Source organism: Strigops habroptila, chromosome 11 (assembly GCF_004027225.2).
Source record: "Strigops habroptila isolate Jane chromosome 11, bStrHab1.2.pri, whole genome shotgun sequence".
NCBI classification, from domain to species: Eukaryota; Metazoa; Chordata; class Aves; order Psittaciformes; family Psittacidae; genus Strigops; species Strigops habroptila.
In genome coordinates, this window is record NC_046360.1 from 35,908,828 (window position 1) to 35,931,972 (window position 23,145).

Here is a 23,145-nt window from a genome sequence, read left to right on the forward strand (position 1 = left end):
GGGCGGCCAGCGCTTCCCTGCACATCCTTTAGTGCGCGCAGAGCCGCTTAACCGCTTCCCTTCCCGAGCGCCGCACCGGAGCCGCGGCCCCACCACCGTTAGTGCCGGGTCAGCGCACCGATGGCTCACACCGGATCCGGATCACCCCGGGTGAACAATGGCTCCTCTGTTGAATTCACCAGCCACAGCGTCCCGGCTGGAGAATGGGAGCCGGGGGGAAGTCAGCGGGTGGGCAGGAACTAACCTGGAATGCGGATTTATGCCAGTTTAAACCGGTTCAGCACTAGGAGCGCTTCCCATCCCAAGCCAGGCGTTCCTTAATGGGGCTTGGGTACCCCAAACCTCTCGGGGAGGGGAAGTGGGGAGAAGAGGCAGCGGTGGTCTGCAGCTGAGCACAGCCCACATGGGAGATGCCACTCCACGGAGCTCCTGGGAGCCGAAAGGAAAGCTGGACACACTGGGTGGTTCTGAGCACCATTTTACTGAGGGGCTGGACACCTGCTGGGACTTCAGAACAAAAAGTTCACTTCATTTAAGAGAAGAAAAGGAAAAAAAAAAAAGACAGTCTGTTTTTTGTCCCATTCCCTCCAAAGAGCGGAATAATACTGTCTTCTCACTAAACAATGCCATTCCAAAATATACAACACGGAGCGTGGAGCAAGCCCGGCCTCATACTCAACATTAAATAGCAATATAGCTTCGGAAACATTCTACACCAACAAATGAGAACAGGAAAAAGTTCACTCGAGAACAAGATGGTCACTTGTTGGAAATCCACCAGACAACGGTCTGTTCCTCGCCCTCCCGTGGTCGCTGCTCCCTGGATGTCACCCAGGATCCCGGAATGCCGGAGGATGCTGCAGCCGTGCCGGCGGCACCGGTCCCGGCCCGAGCAGGTTGGTTGTGCTGCAGCGTGGAGGAGGCTCTCGTAGAGGTGATGGTTGGTAGAGATGAGGGTGAGGGACCCGGCAGTGCCCACCCGGAGCGGCTGCTGTGCCTCTGCTCGGGAAGAGCGACTCCTTGGGAATGCTGCACCAGGAGGAGGGAACAGCGTCGCACACCGCGAGTCCCCACCACAGCGCTGATGCTCATCCCATCCCATCCCGGGCAGCATGGTGGAGCACAGGAGGTATTCTGCAGCACCTTCTCTTCACAACAGCACCATGGGCCTGAGCGGGTGTGTGGGAATCACCGGACTCTCACAGGGGAGCAGGAAGGGAAAAGGTGAATTAAGACAACAAGGAGAGTCCCAGATGATAATAAGGCCTTTAAGGGACTCCCCAGGGCAAGGTCTAATCGTGCCCTGCAGGGGAAGGTGTTTTGGATGCTCACCACAGAAGCGCTACCCCCATGAGGGTGTCCCAGGGGTACAGGTTGGCATCTCTCACCTTTCCCATGGCCACCGCAGCGGGACCAGTTTGTGTGGCTGATGAAGGACAGAAACCAAGGGTTAGGAGGGGGCTCCTGCCCCAAAAGGGCACCCCCAGAGCCTGTGCAGTGCTGCCAGGCAGGGCAGGACAGGCTCCTGCAGCAGGTAGAATGGAGGCAGTGCTGTGGTACACCACAGAGCTGGCCCCTGTTCGCACATCTGCAGCGGGAGCAGAAGCTGCTGGTGCCTTTGGTTTCCCCTAATCCCAGCTTCTCCTTGGTGTTCCTAAGCAAAGCGAGGGGCCTGGCCTCAGCACCACGGCTTTGGAGGCAGCAGCTGGCCAAGCTGCGAGTGTCACACGTCCAGACACCCCTTCACTCAGCACCCCACTCGTCACCCCTTCACTCAGCACCCTGCCCTAGCGATGGCTGTCCCGGCTTCTGGGGGCAGGTCCCTGCTCCGCCAGGCAGCGAGGCCCCTGGCACCTTCCCAACAGCAGGAACGGGCTGCGAGAAGAGGGAAACATGATCTTCATAGAATAGAATCATAGAATCGTAAGGGTTGGAAAGGACCTTAAGATCATCTAGTTCCAACCCCCCTGCCATGGGCAGGGACACCTTGCCCTAAACCACGCTCTTGCTCTAAACCTTGCTCTCTCTCTGAGAGCCCTGAACACCAGGGCCTGGGAGCAGCCTGCCCTGCTGCCCTCTCCAGGGGTGGTGCCAGCCCACCCAGCACCCAAAGCGCTGCAGCACAGTCAGGAAGGTGTGAGGTGCTCCAGAAGAGCTGTCGTCTCCTCAGGCCACCTCGGCCCATGGATGACTGTCCCCATCTGACCACGGGAGCAAACAGGACAGCGCCGCTTTGAAGAGGGAAACAGAAACTGTTGATTCCACACAAACCAACCTGCTTGAGCAGCAAGTGCTGCACACAGCTCAGCACCGACCCTGCCAACCACGGTTAAAACAAGGATCCTCCCATCCTCAGCTCCTGGGAAGCTCAGACACAATCCTGCTCTGCATCCCCACACATCCCTTGTGCTATGGCCAAAGGACCAACTCCCACACAGTGCAGGGAACTTGGGCCCAAGGGGGGAGAACAACTGGAGTGGCTGCACCTCCACCATGCTGGCAAGGTCTGCCCATAAGCACAGCACAAGTCACAACGGAAAGGGCCCAAATTCTGTCCACAAGCCCAAAATCCAAAGCCCTCCAGCCACAACGGGAGCTGGGGGTCTTCCACCAGTGAAGCTGGTGGAGAAGAGCTGCTGGTGTATGAGAGGAGCACATCTCCTCCTCCTCCTCGCACCGAAACACCACTATTGGGCTACAAACCAGGAATAACAAAATAATCCCTTCTTATTTTGCAGAAAAGTGCTTAAGAAATCCTGTACAAGCTGGCTCTGGCGGGGGGAACCACCCAGTCTGGAAGCAGCAGCAGCACCACGCTGGCTGGCTCGCAGGGAAGAGGCCAAGGAGAAACTTCTCCAAGTCAAAGCGGTGGCAGATGGTGAAATGTGAGCAGAGTGGACATGAGCTACAAAACATTTCCACCAATTAACAATGTGATTTCAGTGGTATCTGATGTCAGCTTCCCCTCCAGCGCCTGCCGGGCGAGCGGCTCTCCCCACGGACAGCTGAGGCACGCAGGAAGCTCAGGGACCTTGTCTGCTCGAGGCGAAGCACAAACTCTTGGTTCTTGGCAGCTGAATAAAAGGAAAAGCGGTTCCCAAAACCATCAGTTGGAAGAGCAGCCCTTTGACCGCTGGCTGAAGCGCTTCTAGAAGTGACGGTGGCACAAATCCATGCGGTAAAAGCATTCCTAAGAGAGCCTCCAAAGCTCTCTCGGCTGTCACGGTGCCCAGGAACAGCACAGGCCAGGTTAGGCACTTGGATGAATTCAAAGTGACTAATACAGAAACAGGTCTGAACAACCTGCATGCAGCAGAGACCACAGCACCCCAGGCAACGCGGTTCTGTGTGCCCTGCCCCGCTGTGCAGGCCCCTGGAAGGCAAGTCTGCTGTCAGAGGGCAACACGGGGTGGAAGGGAGAGCTCTGGTTAGACCAGGTTTTAGGCAGCCTCTTGCACATCAGTGTTGAAGGTCCAGGACTTTAGGAGCACCCAGACCCGGCCACGAGATGAAGGACCCCGGAGCCAACCACTGGCAGGCTGCAGGCACACATCTGCCCGCACGGGACGACAGGCAGCAGTTGATGACATTGGCACCAAGGGCTGTAAAGCCCCTCTGTGAGTAACAAGCTGCAATCATAGAATCCCAGACTGGTTTGGGTTGGAAGGAACCTTAAAGATCATCTGGTTCCGACAGCCTGCCATGGGACACCTTCCACTAGAAGGATCTAGACTGGAATCCTTCCAGCCAAGTTCCCAAATGACCTGCAAGGGGGAAGAGGAGGCATCAGGAGGGCAGAGAATCGAGCTCCAGCACTGCCCAGTAGCTCAGGGGCCCTGCAGCCTGTTAAGAGATGTGCAGAAGGGCTGACAGAGGCTGCACTGGTGACGGGCAAGTCCTGGAGCATGGAATGGGGTGCTCGCTTCCCTTGCAGCAGCCTCAGTGACATAGAAGCATTTCCAACGCTCATCTCTCCCTGTGGAGCAGAAGACCTCTTGCTGGTGGCCTGGGAAGGACATCACTGCCAGGCATTTGCAGAGCTGAGCTCAGTGCTGGGAAAGGCACGGCAGCACTAAGGCAGGATGTTCTGCTGGATGTGTTAAGCGACAGCACAAGCCAAGTCCCTGACTGGCAAAAGCCCAAGCTGTGAAAGACAAGAGGTGATGGAGGAGAGCGGGCAGGCAGGCAGCAGTGCAGCTGGGGGAAGAGACACCACCAAGAGGAGGGATATGGCCTCAGGTGCTCAGCTTCCTGCTCAGCCTGGAGGAAAAGCTCAACCCGAACCAGCCGTGTTGATGCACGGTTGTTTTCCCACCAGAGGCCGGGCTGGGGTGTCTGTGCTGCAGGAAGAGGCTCCAGAGGCAGCTCTTGGTGTCCTTATAAGGGGCTGGGAAGAGGGAAGCTGCTGAGCAGGCTGTGAGACAGCGATACCACAGGCAGGAGCTCAGAGCCCTCCTCGGAACAGCCCTAAGGAGAAACTCCAGTGCAAGACTTCCAGACCTGGTATTTGGGAGCGCGGGAATGAGAAAGGTCTGAAGGAGCAGGAGCAAAAGGGACAAAGCAATTTTTGGCTGGTTAACAGTGACAGAAGGTCCCTGTTCATCCAGCAGCACGTCAGGACAGGGAACTCTCTGCCAGGGTGTTTAAAACCACAGAAGTAAATATTTCCTCCTCGTCTGCAGCCAACCAGCGGCATTCACAGGTCAGTCCCAACCACTGCAAGTGATGATCGCTGACAGCAACACCCTAACGCCACACGGAGCCCGAGTGTGTGATTCAGAGCCTGCAACCAGACCCCAAGGGAGAACCTTCCCCCTGCTGTAGCTGGGTGAGGAGGGAGAACCCTGGCTGTGCCTCGGGACACTCATCAACCTCCTCTCTCCTCTCCGTGCCACGGTTTTCCTCTCTGAGCTGGGCATCAGACACTGACCCCTTTTACAAAGCACTGAAATGCAACCAGGTGCTGGGGAGAGGCTGGAACGTGAGGAGCTGAGGCTTCCCAGGGGAGCTCATCCCTTCAGCCAGCGTCCACAGAGATTACTAGATCAGATAACTGGTGTTTGGAGCTGGTGAGAGCACAAGTGGGTCACTGGCCCAGTGCTGCAGAGACCAGGGTGCACAGAGCCTGGCCTGATGCTGCTTCCTCTCCCCACGCCACCAGGTTCTGCTTTTGCAGCCTCCCAACGCAAGATCATCTCATCGGAGACCATCCCTCCCAGGTGACAGTGACAGCACCTACTGCTCCAACGTGATGCTCCTCCTGGAGCTCACAGATCCCTCCCAGTGGAGAGCAGACCCGACCTCCGCCAGCGCAGAGCCCGTGTTCACATCCTACAGCATCCAACAGCATCCCACAGCATCCGAGAGCATCCCACAGCATCCGACAGCATCCCACGGCCATGCCCCCGGCGCAGGAGGTTCCACGCTGCCTCCTGGGGATGCGCAGAGCCCGCGCTCCGGGAGCTTTCACACCTGCCACACACCTTCTCATGACATCCCAGATGGCACAGCAAAGCTGTCACCCATCACAACACGGTGCTGATCTCCCCTCCTACTGCTTCAACCGCAGAGAGAAACAATCTGGTTAAGTGCTGGCATCAATTCTGTCAAATCTTTTGCTTTTCTGCTTTGATTCAGGCTCAAGTATCCCACCGAGCTCTGCGAACAGCAGGATGTGTCTAATACATTCAAACGCAGCCTGTCTCTTCTCTACCTACAACCTGCTCCTGAAACATCCAGCAACAGCAACGCAGTCGCAAGGTGAGCAGGACACTACACAGCTCCTTGCTCACAACTCCAGCCCTTTGGCTCTGACAGTCACAGTTCATGTTCTATGGCTGCACCCAGGGTGCAGGAGAGAGGAACAACACCGGGTGCTGAGGAGGAATCGCTCTTTGGAGGCAAACCCCTACCATGAGTTCAGAGCTTCTGCTACCAACAAACACAAGAGGCACCGAGAGACTTGCAGGCAACAGCCCCATAACACTCCCCCTCTACGCAGAGGTAATATCAAAACCGTGATTAAAACTATAGTCAATGATGAGCTGGTAATTCTCCAAATTGCTTGGCATTTCTGGAGACAATCGAGTGGTTACAGCTCTGCCTGCCTCTGAGCTGCTCGGCAGAGCCCAGAACAAGCTGTCACAACAATGGATCACAGAGAAATCCTGGCACCTTCCAACAAAACACTGGCTGAAGGGGAACAAAAGCTATCAAACCCAATCCCAGAGGGATGGAGGGAGTGCATCTTCCCACAGCTCCTGGGCCATGTGCACCTATATGGATATATAGATATATAGATAATAAAGTTATAAAATTTGATCAAAATAAACCCAGTACATGTACAGCTTGAAAAAAGAGCAATATCACAGTGCATCAATGTCGTGAGAAAGTCCCGTGTCCTCCCCCTGCACGAGAGCTCAGCCTGCCATGTCCCGAGGTGGGAAGTGAGCCCTGCGACCTGCCCGGCTCGTGTCACCGTCCCCAGCGGGTCCTTGTGCTGCTGCAGCCGGCTCTGCAGAGCAGGCGAGGCAGGAACAGCACGGGAGCAGGCTGCTCTGTCTGCAGGTCAGTCAACAGGTCACCCCCAGGCACCAGAGCTCCAGTCTCCAACCTCTCCATGCTCTGGTGCTGGGCTCGTATTTACTTACTTACAAAAGGAGAAAGCGACAAAGTGAAGACCCTCAGGGGACGCTGTGAGCGTGGGATAAGGGCTGAATTCGGATCACCGGGGACAGGTTGACCCTAAGAATCTTCTGTGCTCTCCTCCTCACTTCCTCGTCAGAGGAAGAGTTGCCCACCTTGATGGCCCGGAATTTCAGCAGGTTCAAAGTGCTCTGAGCCCGTCGAGGTTTGTTTCGGGCAGGAATGGTATTTGCTTTCTTCCTCTGCGGCGCTTCCCTCGCCTCTGTGGCTCTTCTTTTCTTCTGCCCGGTGCTCTCCCGGTAAGTGCTGTTGTCCTTCCACTCTGTTTTCCCCACCAGAGCTTCCTTATCTTTGATTTTCAAGGTCTTGGCCTGCGGGGCTGTGGTGCAGCCCTGGGATGAGCTGCCTGTGACTCTCCCGTTGAGGACTCCTGAGGCTTTGCAAGCGTTGCTCTCCTGCAGCACTCCACCCTTTGGTCCCTTCAGGAGATTTAAAGCCAGGGTGGCAGAATCCGGTGCTTTCTTTATCAAACGCTTGTAGCCCTTACCCTCGGTTAGTTTAGTTGCTTTGCCTGAAGGAAACTTCCTCGGGGGACTCGAAGCCTTGAGGAGTTTAAGATCCGAAGGCGAGATCCCAAGGCGCCCTCGTGTGTACTTGGACTCCAAACAGGACGCGGTGGCTTTCAGCGGCACCAGAGCTTCCAGAACCACCGACAGTCTCATGGCTGGATACACATCGGGATACATGTTTGTAGGGAAGCCCACCGCTGCAGCCTTGGACGTGCTGGATTTTGTCTGCTTCAAGGAGCTCAAGAGGAGATTTGTGGAATCCCCTTTCGGGACAGGTTGAGTGGAGACTTTCAGGGAGTGCACTGGAACGCTGGTGGGCTCAGCAGACACCTTTGCCATGGCTGTGGTGTTCCTGGCTGGACTCTTGGTGGTGTTGGCACAGTGCTGTGGGCTGCTCTCCTTTGTCTGAGCCGGTGTGTCTGCCGTGCACGAGCTGTACCCGTACACATCCTTACTCCTCAGAATGGTGGGCTGGTAGCCCTCCTCCTTCAGGCTCTGAATGAAGGCCACCAGCTGGGTCTCTGTGTCCGAAAGGTCCTTGGACATGGGGTTGAAGACTCGGAGGGCTTCCTCCAGCACTTTCTGTCCTGCAGAGGAAATTCTTGACCAGGAATGGACAGCTTTTTCTTCCGCATTGTTCACTGCAATATTCATGGCATTAGGCAAGCGGGCGCTTTGGAAAGGTCCAAATTACTGGGAAAACAACTCTTGACACCTCAAAAAGAGAGAGAAGACAGTTAGCTCACAGCAACCGAAATCAACGCATGTTTTTAAGCAGGGACCTGAAACTGTTAAGCCCAGGGATGGCTACTCACAAACATCAGGTCAGATTCTGGGCATCACCCGCGTTAGAAGCATCATCAAGAAAATCCTATCACTGATTTCTCTCTGCAGGAAAACCAAATCATCTCTCGCTGAAACATCCTCAAACCTAAAGCAGGATTTCAGGCAATCCCATCCAACCCAGCCCAGGATGAAGGGTTCCAGTGGTTAAGTCAGTAAACTCTGCAGCTTGTTTCCACTTTGAGCTTGACACACCCCAGCTTTGGGTAACCAGATCTCATTCTCCTTTGGTAAAACAGCCCTGAGGACTGAGCCCTCACTGAGAACACCACGACGGAGCCATCTCAACGCTAACAAGCCTGAACACCTCAAATCTATCCTGGCATCACATTCAGTTTTCCAGCTTCCTAATAGATTCTGCTCACAAATTGATTCTGAGTCCCTGCCAAAGCTGCTGCATCCTCCTGGAGACCTGACAGGAGAGCTGGAGGCTCCTTCAGCTGCGCCTTGTCAATGCCAAAGGCTGTGGCAAGACAAGAGCGCTCCTTGCCGCTCCCTTGTTTGAACAACGGTCTGCAACTTGCTGTCCCAGCAAACTGGTGTTGATCCAGGGGCACTCGCTGCCAAGGGAGGAGGAAGCAGGAAACTCAAGCAGGGCGGCAAGAAGGAAACACGCATCACCGGGGCCAAGTGTACAATGGCCTGAGGGAAAACGCTGGGATCACGCTCAGGGCACTGCACAGCTGTCTGCCTGGGGAAAAAGAGCTGGTTATTGGTTTAAATACACAATAGGCACTGAAGAGGAGGCCAGTGATGCACCCAGGAGGACTGTGAGCCTCTCACACCGAGCTGCTGGCCTCGCCAGCTCCACAGAACTTACAGAATCTTTAGTTTCAATAACAGCTCTGAAAATAATGAGGATTTGGTGAAAAACCCTTTTTAGGGAAACACGGAAGGTGTCAGAGACACTCTCAGAGAGAGCACTGTGCAGGCAACAACACTGTGATGGAAAAGTTAGTGCCTGAGCAGAGAAAGGAACCACATCCAATGTTCCTCACAGACCTCCGGGAATATCGGCCCCGGAGCGGCCGCCAGCGGCACAGGCAGGGAAAAGTCAGAAGCCAAAGGAGCGGCAGCAGGGGAAGCACAGGTCAGCAGCGGGGTAAGAGCCTCCACATGACACACTAATCCCAGTCAAGTGCTCTGCGGACGTCACAGGGATTTGGAGGAGGATAATGCAGGGAATCTCCCACGGCAGAGGGGAGGCAGGCAGGGAATCAACGGAGCCACAGCCAGCGGTGAGATCTGCCACCTCCACAGGGAACAAGCGAAGCCAGCAAGGTGTAAAGCTTAATCCTGATCTGGTAGAGAGGGAGAAGCACAGGGAACAACGGGCTGCAGAACGGGTCGTCTTCAGGAGCAGCTGGGACACCATAAGGGACACTCGCATGTTGGACGGCGAGGCTGTGACATCCATGAGGACAGGACACCCCAACATCGACCCGCTTGGTCTTGTTTTGTGCAGCGCAAGCTGCGCTTGGAGCCAAGCTGCCCACGGGCAGGCTCAGCCCCTGTGTCCACCCAACACCAAGTCACCTGAACCCACCGGGGGACACCGGAGGGAGCCCCACGGGGCCCCTGCCCCACGGCGCTGCCGGCACGGAGCGAGCGGAGCCAGCGCGGGGTGAAGGCCCGGAGCTCCAGGGAAGAGCCCTGCGGTGCCTCCCCGGGCGCACCGGGCTGGGGCGACCCGTGGAACCATGACCCCCTCCCGCTGCAGGAGCTGCCCGTTCCCAAGCGCCTGTCCCGCACCCCCCCCCCATCCCCACGCCCGGTAGCACCGAGCCCGGAGGAGCCGCGGTGCGGGTCGAGCCGCGCTGGCCGGTGCTGCGGGGACGTGCTTGGTGCAGACAGCGGGTGCGGCCCGCGCCGGCTCCGGGGCCCGGGCCCCGGGATGGGGTGGGGGGGAGGTGAGGGGAGGAGCCGGCGGCGGCCGGGGCGGGGCGGGCAGCACCGCGGCTCCGCCCGCAGCGCCCGTGGCCGCCGGCTCGGCAGCGCCCCCGCCCGGGAGCGCGGGGCCCGGGCACCGCCGGCCTCAACCTACCGGGCGCCGCCAGACCCGCCGCTGTGCCGCGACCGCCGCTCCAACATGGCCGCCCGCGGAGCGCCGGAACCACCGCCCCCTTCCGCTTCCGTGCACCGGGGACACGCCTCCAGCCTTTACCCCCGGTGTCCATGGTAACGGCGGTCACGGCGCCGGTGGCGGGCGGCGCCCCCCGGGCCGGCAGGGGGCGCTGGAGGAAGCGGCGCGGTTTCCAGGTAACGGCGGCGCGCCCGGTGCCGGTACCGGGGCGATGAGCGGCGGGCCCGGCCCGCGGCGGCTGGTGCTCCACGTGGACCTGAACAACACGGTGGTGGTGGCGGACGCGGTGTCGGGGCAGGGCCCGCGGGCGGCCCTCAACAGCTTCCTCAGCACCGTCACCTGGGGCCGCGCCGGGGCCGCCGGTGAGCACCGGGGACCGGGGTTGTGAGGATCGGGGATCGGACACCGGCTGAGCCCCCTTCCCTCTTCTCTTGCAGGCGAGTGGCGGTGGGTGAGCGACCGCCCGTCCCTGTGCCCGCCGTGCCCCGGTGCGCTCAGCTACTACAGCCACCACGGCCGGGACCCCGCGTTCACGGAGGGCGGCCCGGGCCGGCGCTTCCGCAGCCTGCACGCCCGCTACCTGCAGCTGCTGGAGTGGCCGGGGCGGCCGCACGATGTGCTGTCGGTGCAGGGGGACCCCAGCAAGCGCTACCACCTCCTGCTCCCCTCCTTCTTCCACCTGCTGGAGACCCTGCACCGGGACGGACGGGCCTTCGCCGTCATCTTCAGGACGTTCGGCACGGACCTGCCCCGCGCCCTCCGCGCTGTCGGCTGCGCCCTGGAGGGGCAGCACCCCCAGTTCCCTGCCCTGCGGGACGTAGCGGTGAGTGGCACCCCGAGGGCACAGGGTGCTGGAGGAGACGGAGAAGGGATCCCTGTGCTGGCATGCTCTGCAGGGTGGCTTTGCTTCCTAAAACACCACAGAGGGAATGCAGGAGCTTTGCGGGATGAAGCTGTTAGCTGGTGGGAAGTGCATGTGGATCCCGCTGGGAAAGGTCTCAGGGTATCCCAAGTTGGACAGAGCATCCCTTCTCCCATAGAGGGGCTGATGCAGCAGAGCTGATCGCAGCCATGCTGTCCCCGCAGCAGCACACCAGCGGGAATGCTGGGAGCAAGCTTTGGAAGCTGCGTTGGTTGTTCCTTGGAGTGTTGACAGGGAATGGAGATTGAAACATGGGCAGTGTGCAAGGATGTCATTCCCTTTCATCCCTGTGGAGGAGATGAGTTTTAGTTGGGGGGTTCCGCACGTCCTGTTGTCTTCTCCCCAGCACCGTCCTCCCGTGCTGTGGTGGTGGGGAGCCTCCAATGCACCAACCAACCTGTCTGCTTTGACACCCTTTCCCCTCCTGCTCTCTGTGGTTCTGCAGCTCCCTGTGGACCTCACCCCTGGGCAGATACGCTGCAGCAAGCGGGAGGTGGTGCTGACAAGGGGAGCAGAGCGCCTGACCACCCGGGAGGACGGGAGAAAGCTGTACAACTACTTCAGCTCCTTTGAGGGAATCGGAGGCTTCCAAGACCACTTTGACTGGTGAGAAACAGGGCACTGAGGAAGTGCGTTGGGTGCTTTCTTCCCTCCTGTGATTCTCCGAGCTTCTCCCGCTCTGGGATAGCTCCAGGTTTTGAGGTCTTTACGTTGTTGGGGTCCCTATCACTTACATGCTTCCCGCTTTGCCTGCGGGCAGCCTGATGGGGCTCTCACATCTTTCCTCAGGCCCCATCCTTTAGTCTACCTCCTCCTTTTCTCCAAACACCCCCTGATTAGTCACCTGGATGCAAAACGCCCCTTTCCCAGGAGGCAGGAGCAGGCAGAGGGACAGGACGGTCTCTGTTGTTGTGGTCTGACCTGCCTTTACCCGAGAGCTGTCGCCATCTCCCTCCCTGACTGCTCCCTGTCCTGCTCACTGTTCCAGGTGGGCCAGAAATCAGTTCTCCTCCCGAGGTGGGAAGCCCCTGTGGATCGACCCCCATGATCCCAGCGTTCACCACATCTTCATCGACGACAACATCCGTCTGGACGATGCTGACACCATTGTTAATCCCCAGGTAGGGCTGTAGGTCCCTCCAGTGCCTGCTGCCCGTGCTGCGGGGTGACCCGGGGAGCCTGAACCCCTGTTTCCATCTGGAAGGTGACAGTGCTGGCAGGGAATGGAATGGGGAATGGTCAGCAGCGTTTGCGAGGTGGCAGGGAGTGGTGAGGGATGGGATGTCCATTGAATATTCCAGAGAGCTGGGCTTGTTCAGCCTGGAGAAGAGAAGGCTCAGGAGAGACCTTACAATAGTTTTCTAATACCTAAAGGGATCCTACAAGAAACCCGGAGAGGGGCTTTGGACAAGGGCCTGGAGGGACAGGACAAGGAGAATGGCTTTAACCTGCCAGAGGGGAGATTGAGATGAGCTCTGAGGCAGAAGCTCTTCCCTGTGAGGGTGCTGAGGCGCTGGCACAGGGTGCCCAGAGAAGCTGTGGCCGCCCCATCCCTGGCAGTGTTCAAGGCCAGGCTGGACACAGGGGCTTGGAGCAACCTGCTCTAGTGGAAGGTGTCCCTGCCCATGGCAGGGGTTGGAACTGGAGGAGCTTTAAGGCCCCTTCCAACCCAAGCCATGCTGGGATTCCATGACTCCACACAAGCTCTCTCAGCTCGTGGGTTTGTAGCTGGTGGCAGGAGCGGTCACTGCCCGGAGCAGACCTGTCAGGAATAGGCTTTGGTCTGTGCCGTGCCTGATTCCATGGAATTACTGCGGGTGGCTCTGTGGCGAGCCCGAGGCCCCTGCACACAGCAGCGTGTCTGCAGCAGCCGAGCGTGGCTCACACAGCTCCACGTGCAGCATTCCAGCCTCAGGCTGTTTCCCTGATCCAGGAGTTCCTGCTTTCACCATCTTTAGCCGGCACAGCAGGTCAGTTGGGCTGCTCAGCTTGCCTCAGTGCAGCCGTGCAGCCAGCCCAGGGCTCCCCTCCCACCGGATCAGACAGGTAGGATCAAGCTGTGGTGGCAGCAGACCTCGCTGGGTCTGGGTGACACCTGAGGACTTTGCAGCCAGGATTGGCAGGTTGGACACCAGCTTCCCCTCCTCTTGTGTCACCAGCTCTGCAGGGCTGTCCCTGTGTCAGTGACGGTGACAGAGCAGCGCTGGGATGGAATAGATTGCCAGGTGGCCTTAGGGAGAGCAGTGGTAAAGATCAGAAGGTGAATTCCTGTGCAAGAGACCAAAGGAAGAGCTGTTGGCTGCTCCACAAGAGCTGTTTTCTTCCAGCCGCGTGGTGCGGTCTGTTCCATCGGGAAGCACGGCCCTGGCACCGCTGCTCATGGAGGGTGCGGGTGCCTCTGTGAGCTGCTCTGTCCCATTGCAGGTGTTCTCGGAGCGGGGCAGCCGCAGCGCCCGGCGCGTTCCCACCTCGGAGCTGTACGACGTTTGCCTGGTGCAGACTGACCTGCTGCAGGCCATTGCTGACCAGGACTATTTCCTGCACTGTGTGAGGAGGTGTGAGGAGAACTACGACCGTTACCTGGCCTGCAGGGAGGAGGACACCCCGAGCCGGCAGTGGGATGGACAGTGATGCCTCCTCACAGGGATGAGGGGCTCTGGACCTGGGACACCCCCTGCTTCCTGCTGTGAACAGGCAAAGCGCAAGGCTGGGCTCTTCGAGCTCTCCCCGTTCCAATGTGTGACGTGCCCACATCATCCTACCAGGAGCCTCCATGCCTGAGCACAAGCATCCGGGGAGCTTGTGTGATGGGATCCCTGGAGGAAACGCCTCTCCTTCCCTTGGCAGGGCCATCCCACAGTGGATGCAACACAGAGATCCATGCAGCGTTCACACCTCTGTTCCCGCTGCCGCGGCGGTGCCTGGTGCGGGGCTGTTACCATCAGCACACCCAAGTGCTGTGGTGTCCTCCCCGGCGGAGCCATCCAGGCCCTGTCCCTTCTGCCTATTTTTAAAGCAAACCTTTTTAGCTCGTTTCTGGTGTGAGTTTCCTGCCTGGCCTCGGCTCTGCCTGTGCTGGTGGGTGGGAAGTGCCTTTCCCGGTGTCTTCATTCACAGAGCTCAGTCGAGTGGGGACAAAAGTGGCCATAGAGGGTTTGGGTCCTTCCTGATGCCACAGAGACCCCAGTGAGGTCGTGCTCAGAGTGGGACCAAGCTCATGCTCCGTCCCTGAGGGTGGTGACAGGCAGAGGGTCCTCTTCATGGAGGGGGAACGGTGGCTTCTCGGGTCCATGAGCCCGGTGCTGGGGTGGCACCGGGTGGCACCGCGGGGTGTCTGCGGCTCCTCACGAGCGGGGCAGGGCACGGCGGAGCGGCAGCACCCCGGGAGGGCCGGGCGGCGGCGGGGGGGGGGGGGCCGGGGCGGGCTCGGCACCGCCTCCGCCGGCAGCGGGCGGGCGCGGCGCGGGCGGCGGCGCGGAGCGGAGCGGAGCGGTGGGGACAGCAGCGGAGCGGGCGAGAGGTGAGCGCGGCCGCGGTCCCTGCCCTGCTCCCGGCGCCGGGCACGGGGTGCAGCGGGAGCCGCGGACAGCAGCCGTCCGGTGGGTGCGGGATGCGCATCGGGAGCGGGAGGCTCGGGGGGTCCGGACTGTGCAGCGGGAGCCCCGCGGAGAGGGAGCATTGCGGGATGACGGGCCGTGCACTCGGAGCCCCGGGGGTGCGGGCAGAGAGCCCCGGGGAGCAGCAGCCCCGGTGGGTGCAGGCTGTGCACTGGAGCCCCGGGAGATGGAGACCGGGGTGCGGGAGCTTCGGTGGGTGCAGGCTGTGCACCGGAGCACCGTGCACTGGGGAGATGGAGACCGGGATGCAGGAACCTCAGCGAGCAGGGGCTCAGGGAACGGGAGCCCCGGTTGGTGCAGGCAGGGAGCCTTGGGGAGCCCTGGGGAGCAGGAGCCTTGGTGGGTGCACGCAGAGAACCTCGGGAAGCAGGAGCCCCAGTGGATGCAGGCAGGGACCCTCGGGAAGCTGAAGCCTTGGTGGGTGCAGGAAGGGAGCTCTGGGGAGCAGGAGACTCAGTGGGCGCAGGCAGGGACCCTGGGGGAGACTTGGTGTGGGCACAGGCAGGGAGCTCTGGGGAGCAGGAGCCCAAAGGGAACAGGGATGGATCCCGGGGTGCAGGCAGGTTGCCCCTCGGTGCAGGAGCCCAGAGGGGACAGGCATATCACCCCAGGAAGCGTAGGTCTGTCACATCACCAACGGGAGCCGTCTCACCGGGGCCAGGGTGATCAGTGGGTGCCAGCGTGCTGACTCGGGTGCTCTCCCCACAGGAGCAGGGTGGGCAGACCCGGGCCAGGGCCGAGCCGGGCCGGATGGGCGGCACGGCAAGGCCAGGGCCCGGGGACCCCCGGTGCGGCTGAGCCGGCCCATGGCGGCGGGCGCGGGCGCCTTCGCGTGGGCCACGTTCCCCTCCATGCCCACCCGGCGCGTGTACTGCAGCGCCGCGCACCGCGACGGGCAGCTCTTCGTGCTGGGCGGCTGCGGCGGCAGCGGCAGGGCCCTGGGCACCGCCGAGGTGCTGGACCTGCCCGCGCAGCGCTGGACCACGCTCCCGCCGCTGCCCACGCCGCGGGCCGGCGCCGCTGCCCTCGCCCTGGGCAAGCAGATCCTGGTGGTGGGTGGCGTGGACGTGGCGCAGAGCCCCCTCGCCTCCGTCGAGGGCTACCACGTGGATGAGGGCAAGTGGGAGAAGAAGGCGGCGCTGGCTCAGCCCTCCATGGGCATCTCGGCTGTGCAGAGAGGTGAGGGATGGGGCTGGGATACAGCTGCCTGGAGAGGTGGGGGTGCAGGCGTCAGGGATGCTCGGGTGGGATTTGAATCCCGCTGCTGCTTGGGATGCACCACGAGGCTTTCACCCAGCAGTGAACCTGCTGCTTAATGGCAGGGTCATGCTCCTGCCTCAGCAGCCCTGTTGCAGGAGGTGATGCGGAGCATCTCCAGCCATGGGAACCTGCCCCAGATGGGAGCTGGGGCAGCCGAGCACCCTGCTCCAGCCTGGCTCAGTGTTCTGTGCATCGCACACAGCGTGATTCCTGCCCAAACTTTGCCGAGCAGAGCCCGGGAGCTGGGGTTGGTGTCCATGTGCAGTGCCCATGCCTGCTCCCTGGCTGGGGATGCTGTGAGCGGGGTGGGCAGGGCAGAGGGGACAGCAGGGCAGCGGTGGAGCGGGAGCAGGATTTGGCAGCATGGCTGTGTTGCCATGGTGTCTCCAGGGAGATGGTACTGCCGAGAATAATTAGAGCCGATGGCCTTGTGCTCTGCTCTGCGCCTGATGGATGGGGCACGGAGGGGAGCGGGAGGGTGCCGGTGGGGTCAGGGCACTGCTGGGCTCAGGTTTGGCTACACTCACTGTCCCCTGGCCACCCTGCAGCAGCAGCCAGCCTTGGGGCTCAGCAGCACCCATGCTGCCTGCACTGGAGGGCACACAGCCCCATGGTGCTGCCTATACCCCCCCTAACCCTACTGCCACCTCTTTTGCAGATGGGGCCATCTACGCCTTGGGGGGAATGGGCGCAGACACCTCTCCCCAGGCCCTGGTCCGTGTCTATGAGCCAGCGAAGGACCACTGGCAGCCCTTACCCTCCATGCCCACCCCTTGCTACGGGGCCTCTGTTTTCCTGCAGGGCAACAAGATCTTTGTCCTTGGTAGGTGCCCCCCGTGTCCCTCCGCTGCCTCTCTGGAGCAGGGGGGTGATCTGGTGCATCCCAGGGTGGCTCCGTGCTGCCCTCCCATCCCTGCACTGCATCCTGTGGTCCCATCCTGCTCAGTGGTGCCGGCTCAGGGCAGTGGCAGCAGCATCTGTGCGCAGGGGGCCGGCAGGGCAAGCTGCCCGTCACCGCCTTCGAGGCCTTCGACCTGGAGACGAGGAGCTGGACGCGGTTCCCCAGCGTGCCGAGCCGCCGTGCCTTCGCCGCCTGCGCCATGGCCGACGGCGTCGTCTTCAGCCTGGGCGGGCTGCAGCAGCCGGGGCCACACAACTTCTATTCCCGTCCACACTTCGTCAACACCGTGGAAATGTTTGATCCGGCGCAGGGTGAGCCGGGGGGGAAGAATCCCCTGTGGGTCCTGGGTGCCTCCATGGGTCTTGGGGAGGGGTGTCTGTGTCCAAGGGACGTGGTTCATTGGGGGTTTGAGCATCAGACTCTGCATCCATAGAGAGTCATACCCTGTGCTTCCTGACCCAGGGGTGTCCTGGCCTCGGTGTGCAGAGAGGAGCCCTGGTGGGTGATGCTGACACCCTCTCGCCCTCAGGTGCATGGAGCAAGCCGAGCCGCGGCATCCGCATGAGGGAGAAGAGAGCCGACTTCGTGGCCGGCTGCCTGGGAGGAAGAGTGGTGGCTGTGGGTGGCCTCGGTAATGCCAGGCGCCGTGTTCCCATCCCCGTCCTTTGTGGCACATCGGTTACCTTCGTGAGGAGATTGGCTATGCAAAACCATGGGGGTACTGCAACACCGTCTGCATCGTGTCCCCCTCGTGCCCCCCAAGTGCTGGGGGGCTGCCACCCAGGCTGCCCACACTGAGCCACTCACTCCTTTCACCCCCTGGCCAGCCTTTTCCCCACTCATGTGCAGCGTTCCATGCTCGCCCAGCCCATGCCGGCTCAGCCCCGCTGCGCAGGGCTGCAGCACCGCATCCCTCTCCCGAGAGAGCTGGGGAAAGGTTAGTGCTGTCAGTCAGCAGCAGGATGCAGCGGGAGGGCTGCCCAGGGCGCCTGGTGCCAGCCACAGCATCCCCAGCCAGCACTGCCAGAGCCATCCGGAGCCGGACCTCCTGCTGCCGGCCAGGAGGAGGTGATGAGGAAGGCGAGTGGTGCTGGCTGATCCCTGCAGCGTGGTGTTGCTCTGAGCTCTGCCACGGCAGGAGCTGCCTTCCCTTATCCCCTGGTGCAGAGCCAGCAGTGCAGCATCCGTGCCAGCAGCAATCCCTGTGGAGATGCTGCTAATCCTCTTGTGCCCCTGCTAATTGCCTTTGGGATCACAGAGCCCACACAGCCCAGGGCTCAGGAGCTCTGCCTGGGGCATCAAAGGCATGCAAAGGATGAATGGGTTATGGCTGTGGGGTGCTGATGCCGTTCTGTGTCCCGCAGGGAACCAATCCTGCCCGCTGGACTCGGTGGAAGGGTTCAGCCCCTTGCAGAAGAAGTGGGAGCCGCTGCCGCCCATGCCCACGGGCCGCTGCTCCTGCTCCAGCTGCCCGGCGCCCAGCCTGCTCTTCGTCATCGGCGGGGTGGCACAGGGCCCCAGCGGGGCCGTCGAGGCTCTGTGCCTGCGCGAGGCACCCTGAGCCGGGCCCCAGGGACCAGCCCCGGCCGAGCACCAAGTGCCTGAAGACGGGGACAGGGTGTGTGAGTACCGGTGCGTGTGGGTGACCCGGCTCTGGGGTGTCACCGCCCCACGGCGCCGGAGCAGCCGTGGGTTCTCACCGTGCCACGGAATCACCTCTGGGCTCCGGCAGCGCTGTGGCAATGGAGCCTGGGGTCAAACCCTGCCTGGTGGGAGGACTGTTGCTGGCAGCGCTGCCCCATCCGTGCCGCGGCATGCCCGTGCCGTGTGTGTAGCAGTGAGTGCTGTGTCGTCGTAGACCCAGTCGATGTCTCATGTAGCACAGAGGTGCCCTGTAGCTCAGTGCCTAGGAGGTGATGTAGCACCTCGAATAAATGAAACAAATGGAGTTTTACCCTGCTGGAGTCGTGTCGTCCCTGGTTATCCTGCTGCAGGCAGGGATATGCCGCAGCCTGTCGGGAAGCCCCCCCTAAGGGACTCTATGCTGTGGGGCAGGGATGGCTCTTGCTCCATTCCCCGCTGCCAAGGCGAGCGGAGCAATGTGATGCAGGGATCCAGCGCTCCTTTTGGAGAGGGAGAGCTGAGTGGCGGCTGCCCTGCCTCGGCACAGCCTTGCTCCTCCTTGGTCTATCCTGTGGGTGAAGGGGCTGAGCAGAGTGAAGACAACAGCAGAAGGGCTTTGTCAGAGGGAGCCAGGGTGCACGAGAGGGCAGGGAATGGCGAGGGCTGCCAGGATGATGAGAAATAAGATGAGATGCTGAACGATGACAGGGCTCCTGGGCCCCATCCAGAACCACAGCCCTGTCCCAAAAGAAACAGGGAGAGCCAGATACAGCTGTGTCCAGCTCCCCTGGAACGCCGCATCTCCTGCGTCCAGCATCGGGAAGGGAAGGTAAGCTCTGTACGGGTGGTGTCTGTGGGTGATATTTAGGGGTGCACAGTGAGACCAGTGAGGGGGTGCCCCCCCAATTTCCAAGTGCTCTCCTGAACCTTGTTGGTCTTGCCTCCACGCGGAGTCACACACCCCAAAGCAGAGCACAGCGGTAACAGAGGCAGGAGAGGGATTCGCTCTTTCACTGATAGGACATCAGGAAGATCTCACAGGTCTGGGTAAATATCAAGGATGGATGCTTGACCTTTTGGAGAAGACAGCTGGTGTGATCCTCAGGTGGGTAGCAGGGCCAGAGGGATGGGAGGCTGAATCCCAGCATGGTGCAGCAGCATCCAGCACACTACTGGGGCAAGCTGGGGCATCATGGCGAGGGGAAAGTTGGAAATGGCTGAGAGAAGAGCATCCAGGAGACGTTTTTGGTGTCACTGCCCCATCATCTCTGCTGCCCACCCAAGTGCAGTGATCACTGTGTCTGTCCCGACGTGCCGCATGGCCTTTGCCAGCATCCTGGGAAGAACATCCTGGGATACCTGGGCTGGCGGTACCTTGGCTGAAGCCATCCCTGCATCTGCCTCTGGAGTTGCCATAGAAACCACCACTGTGCCAGCGCCAGCATCAACAGGGAGCCCCGAATTACTGATTGAGCTGTACCCAGCAGCAGGAGGATGCACCAGCAGCTGGAGGTCAGCAGCTCACACTGTGCTGGGGGGGCTGGACAGAGGGACCCCTCCTCTGAGCACGATGTGGCTCCAGCCTTCTCCTAGGAACACTGCAGCAGCACCCCATTTTCACAGCATACCTTGACCTGTGCTCAACCCCAATGGGCTTTTCCTTCCCAGCGTCCCGGGAGGTGACAGACCCCTCGCTGCCACCTCGGTACCTCTGTCCCCAGCATCCCTTTCCAGAAGCCACAGAGGCAACATGACAACTTCAGTCTCACCAAAACTTTCATCATGGGGGACCCTAAATCACGGAGCTGCATTGGAAATGCAGACTTGATTAATAAGCTTTTCCCACTGGAGCGTCGCACGGACGGGATAAATCAGACGCTGAGTCACCACCAAACTGGCACCCCTGCATGCCAACTTCACAGCTTGCCCTGCTGCTCAGCGGGTGCTCAGGGCTGCTTTATCCAAATCCAAGGCAATGCTGGCTGCAAAGAGGTGGGAGATGCTGGAGGGGGAAGCAGAGGCTTGGGAGCCTCTTGCTGTTGAGTGTTTCCAGTTGATGGTTCCTGCCCCACACGGGGTTTGTCCCTTTCTCAGCAGCATCTTGCCTTGTGCACGTGATTGCCCGGCACATCAAACCACTGCAGTGCTGTTTGGCTGAACAGAAATCCATGACCTCTCCTAAAAATGTGGATTTCTCCTTCTTTTCTACCTCCACTTTTAGGCACAGGACCAGGATCCCATCGAAATGAGGGGAGAACAGGAGCCAGGATGATGGCCAAGGACATCTTGGGATGGATAGAGAGATCTTCGGGCAAAGGGATGATGGTTCTGACCACGCTTGGAGGCTGACACATTATTAACTGAAGAGTTCCTGTGAGTTTCTGATGAAATGCACTACAAAGAGAAAACGAATTGAGAGACACAGCCAATATATTGCTGTCTATCTCTTGGCAGCTTCTGCTAATTCTCACTAAATGAAAGGCTTCAGGTGTCTGGCCACACTCCCTAACACTAGAAGCACAGTCTGTTACTTCAGATATAAGGAGAGCCACGAGCCAGCGCCTGGCAACGTGGCTAATCTCCCTGGAGCGTGTTATGGATGGGGAAGACTGGAACTGGAGGTAGCTGTCAGACCTATAATTAAAACAGTGTGTTTCCTTATAGACATTTCTTTTCATTGTCAGGAGAACTACACAAATCTCATTTATCATACTCCACAAACTCGGTAGCTGCTCAAACCAGGAAGCTCCAGCCACACCAGAAATAGGAATAGCTCTGTATAATAGCCTGAAATAATGTGCTGAGCCTTATCACCGGTGTGCAAAGCACCAGCAAATCCTTTCCTAAGGGCAGTGGAAGTGCTGTAAACAGCTACAGGGCCCTACGGTCTCTTCTGAAGGGTGTTCTGGGCCAACTTCACGATTAGGAGCAATAAAATGATGGAAAACGGCCATTTACGATGCAGGGCTCTATAGGTCCTGGGTGCACAGCAAGGCTCTTGGCAGCAGCACCAGCACCAACGAGCTGTAGCAGTTCAGGAGCAGAACAAGGTTTTGTTTACTCAACAAGCACAGTAAACATTAATGTTCTCTTCAGCACGGCTCTCTGGGGGAAGATTTGCCTTCCAGCCTACGGCTGCCTTGGACCTGGCCATTATCCATTCCCTGAATGAAGGGACACGATCCAGGCTGTGACTCTCTGCTTCGGTCTTAGAAAATCAACCTCTTAGAAGTTCGCCGTGCAGCTGAGAGTTAACAAGCTGCTGTGATAAATCCCAGCTATTTATACCAACCCTCGCACTGCAGTGACAAGCAAAAAACAATGCAGCAAAGTCACTCCAAGAAGTTTTTTATGGGTAAAAATCCAGAATTATTTGATATTTTTCTTTGGTACTAAAAGATATCTGCACAATTTGTTTGGGAAACCAGATAGATACATCAAGAAAGCCATTATTTTGACATCTCTGAGCTTCAGGCTGCCTTTAATACTAAAGTCAAAGGAGCATAAAGGGGAATGTGAGTAGTCCTTCAATCTACCCATGAATTTATATCAATATTATTTCTACATATTCTGCTCCATAAAGCACTCCGTTAGTACTTTACGGAGTATCTTCAGAACCAGCAACCAAACATTTTAACTAGTTTTGGAATTGTTTCAATTTAAAGGAGAAAAAAACAGGCAAGTAAACGTGCCCATTTTCCATTCCTGAAGACACAGGATACAGGAGCACAAGGAAAAGATTCCAGCAAAGACATATTTGAGAATCTTTCTCCACAGAGTGTTTAGACAACGGGTTATTTCTGTCATACTTCTAATGGGTGAAATTAAATCGTTCTGTGTTTCTGTAAGAGACATTTACATGAGAGACCGCATAAGCCTCTGGACATAAGTAAACGAGCGCCGTGGCCACCATGCTGAAGTGCCTGAAGGGACTCCAGGAAACCTGGAGAGGGGCTTTGGACAAGGGCCTGTAGGGACAGGACAAGGGGAATGGCTTTAACCTGCCAGAGGGGAGATTGAGATGAGCTCTGAGGCAGAAGCTCTTCCCTGTGAGGGTGCTGAGGCGCTGGCACAGGGTGCCCAGAGAAGCTGTGGCTGCCCCATCCCTGGCAGTGTTCAAGGCCAGGTTGGACACAGGGGCTTGGAGCAACCTGCTCTAGTGGAAGGTGTCCCGGCCCGTGGCAGGGGGTTGGAGCTGGATAAGCTTTAAGCTCCCTTCAACCCAAACCAGGCTGGGATTCTATAGGAGCATCCCTCAGCACGCCAGGCTCCGAGCCTCCTCCCCCTGCCCAGCGATGTCCCCATGAGCCTGGAGCTGTGCTCCCGAGCGGAGGGAAGGGTCTGGCTGTGTGCCTGCCATGGGTGACCTGCACAGAGATCAGCTCTGAGGATAACCCTGGATCAACAGCCCCGGGGTGAGCTCCATGGACCCCAGCCCAGGGTCTGCATCCCGGGCCCATGCACAGCACTGGGCCCAGCCCGGGGCCGCCATGTCGGCGGGGCCTGAAGGGCCGTGCCCCCGGCTCTCCCCACAGCGAGGGGGCATAGGGGGACGCTCCCCACATACGAGGCTTTATCCATCTTTATCCCTCCCTCCCCGCTGCAGGGCAGCGTGACCGTGTGCTCACCATGGGGCAGGAGAGGCGGGCGCAGAGGTGAGGGCCGGGAGCTCGCAGCGAGGG

At 59.4% G+C, this 23,145-nt stretch overlaps 3 protein-coding genes across 6 annotated transcripts; 2 read left to right on the forward strand and 1 right to left on the reverse strand.

The window, feature by feature from the left end:
- Positions 1-461: 461 nt before the first annotated feature.
- On the reverse strand, positions 462-10,172 carry CCDC71 (coiled-coil domain containing 71). Of its 3 annotated transcripts, XM_030502417.1 has the most exons (3): positions 9,060-9,546; positions 8,030-8,748; positions 462-7,929 (listed from the first exon to the last, which is right to left on the reverse strand). In XM_030502417.1, the coding sequence occupies exon 3, from the start codon at positions 7,866-7,868 to the stop codon at positions 6,684-6,686; it is 1,185 nt and encodes a 394-aa protein (XP_030358277.1). In that variant the 5' UTR covers positions 7,869-7,929; positions 8,030-8,748; positions 9,060-9,546; the 3' UTR covers positions 462-6,683. The 3 variants fall into 3 exon arrangements, with proteins under 3 accessions (XP_030358277.1, XP_030358276.1, XP_030358278.1); XM_030502416.1 differs by lacking the exons at positions 8,030-8,748; positions 9,060-9,546 and adding an exon at positions 10,102-10,172; XM_030502418.1 differs by lacking the exon at positions 8,030-8,748.
- On the forward strand, positions 10,084-14,097 carry LOC115614917. The gene is made up of 5 exons (XM_030502423.1): positions 10,084-10,502; positions 10,578-10,963; positions 11,508-11,668; positions 12,051-12,183; positions 13,487-14,097. Exons 1-5 carry the CDS (start codon positions 10,352-10,354, stop codon positions 13,691-13,693), a joined length of 1,038 nt encoding a protein of 345 aa, XP_030358283.1. The 5' UTR covers positions 10,084-10,351; the 3' UTR covers positions 13,694-14,097.
- A 396-nt stretch (positions 14,098-14,493) lies between these two features.
- Positions 14,494-18,794, forward strand: KLHDC8B (kelch domain containing 8B). Of its 2 annotated transcripts, none has more exons than XM_030502419.2 (6): positions 14,494-14,582; positions 15,388-15,858; positions 16,598-16,762; positions 16,927-17,151; positions 17,370-17,471; positions 18,205-18,794. In XM_030502419.2, the coding sequence occupies exons 2-6, from the start codon at positions 15,486-15,488 to the stop codon at positions 18,399-18,401; spliced, it is 1,062 nt and encodes a 353-aa protein (XP_030358279.1). In that variant the 5' UTR covers positions 14,494-14,582; positions 15,388-15,485; the 3' UTR covers positions 18,402-18,794. The 2 variants fall into 2 exon arrangements, with proteins under 2 accessions (XP_030358279.1, XP_030358280.1); XM_030502420.1 differs by having other exon boundaries at positions 14,553-14,661.
- The last annotated feature ends 4,351 nt before the right edge of the window (positions 18,795-23,145 follow it).

What these genes read in the sequence shown, in the direction of transcription:
- CCDC71 (XM_030502416.1), bottom strand. Translation starts at nt 7,868, where the DNA reads ATGAATATTGCAGTGAACAATGCGGAAGAAAAAGCTGTCCATTCCTGG.
- LOC115614917 (XM_030502423.1), top strand. Translation starts at nt 10,352, where the DNA reads ATGAGCGGCGGGCCCGGCCCGCGGCGGCTGGTGCTCCACGTGGACCTG. An exon ending in GGGCCGCGCCGGGGCCGCCG is followed by an intron (nt 10,503 to 10,577) that starts GTGAGCACCGGG and finishes CTTCTCTTGCAG; the next exon opens with GCGAGTGGCGGTGGGTGAGC. An exon ending in ACACCATTGTTAATCCCCAG is followed by an intron (nt 12,184 to 13,486) that starts GTAGGGCTGTAG and finishes GTCCCATTGCAG; the next exon opens with GTGTTCTCGGAGCGGGGCAG.
- KLHDC8B (XM_030502419.2), top strand. Translation starts at nt 15,486, where the DNA reads ATGGCGGCGGGCGCGGGCGCCTTCGCGTGGGCCACGTTCCCCTCCATG. An exon ending in CAACAAGATCTTTGTCCTTG is followed by an intron (nt 16,763 to 16,926) that starts GTAGGTGCCCCC and finishes ATCTGTGCGCAG; the next exon opens with GGGGCCGGCAGGGCAAGCTG. An exon ending in AATGTTTGATCCGGCGCAGG is followed by an intron (nt 17,152 to 17,369) that starts GTGAGCCGGGGG and finishes TCTCGCCCTCAG; the next exon opens with GTGCATGGAGCAAGCCGAGC.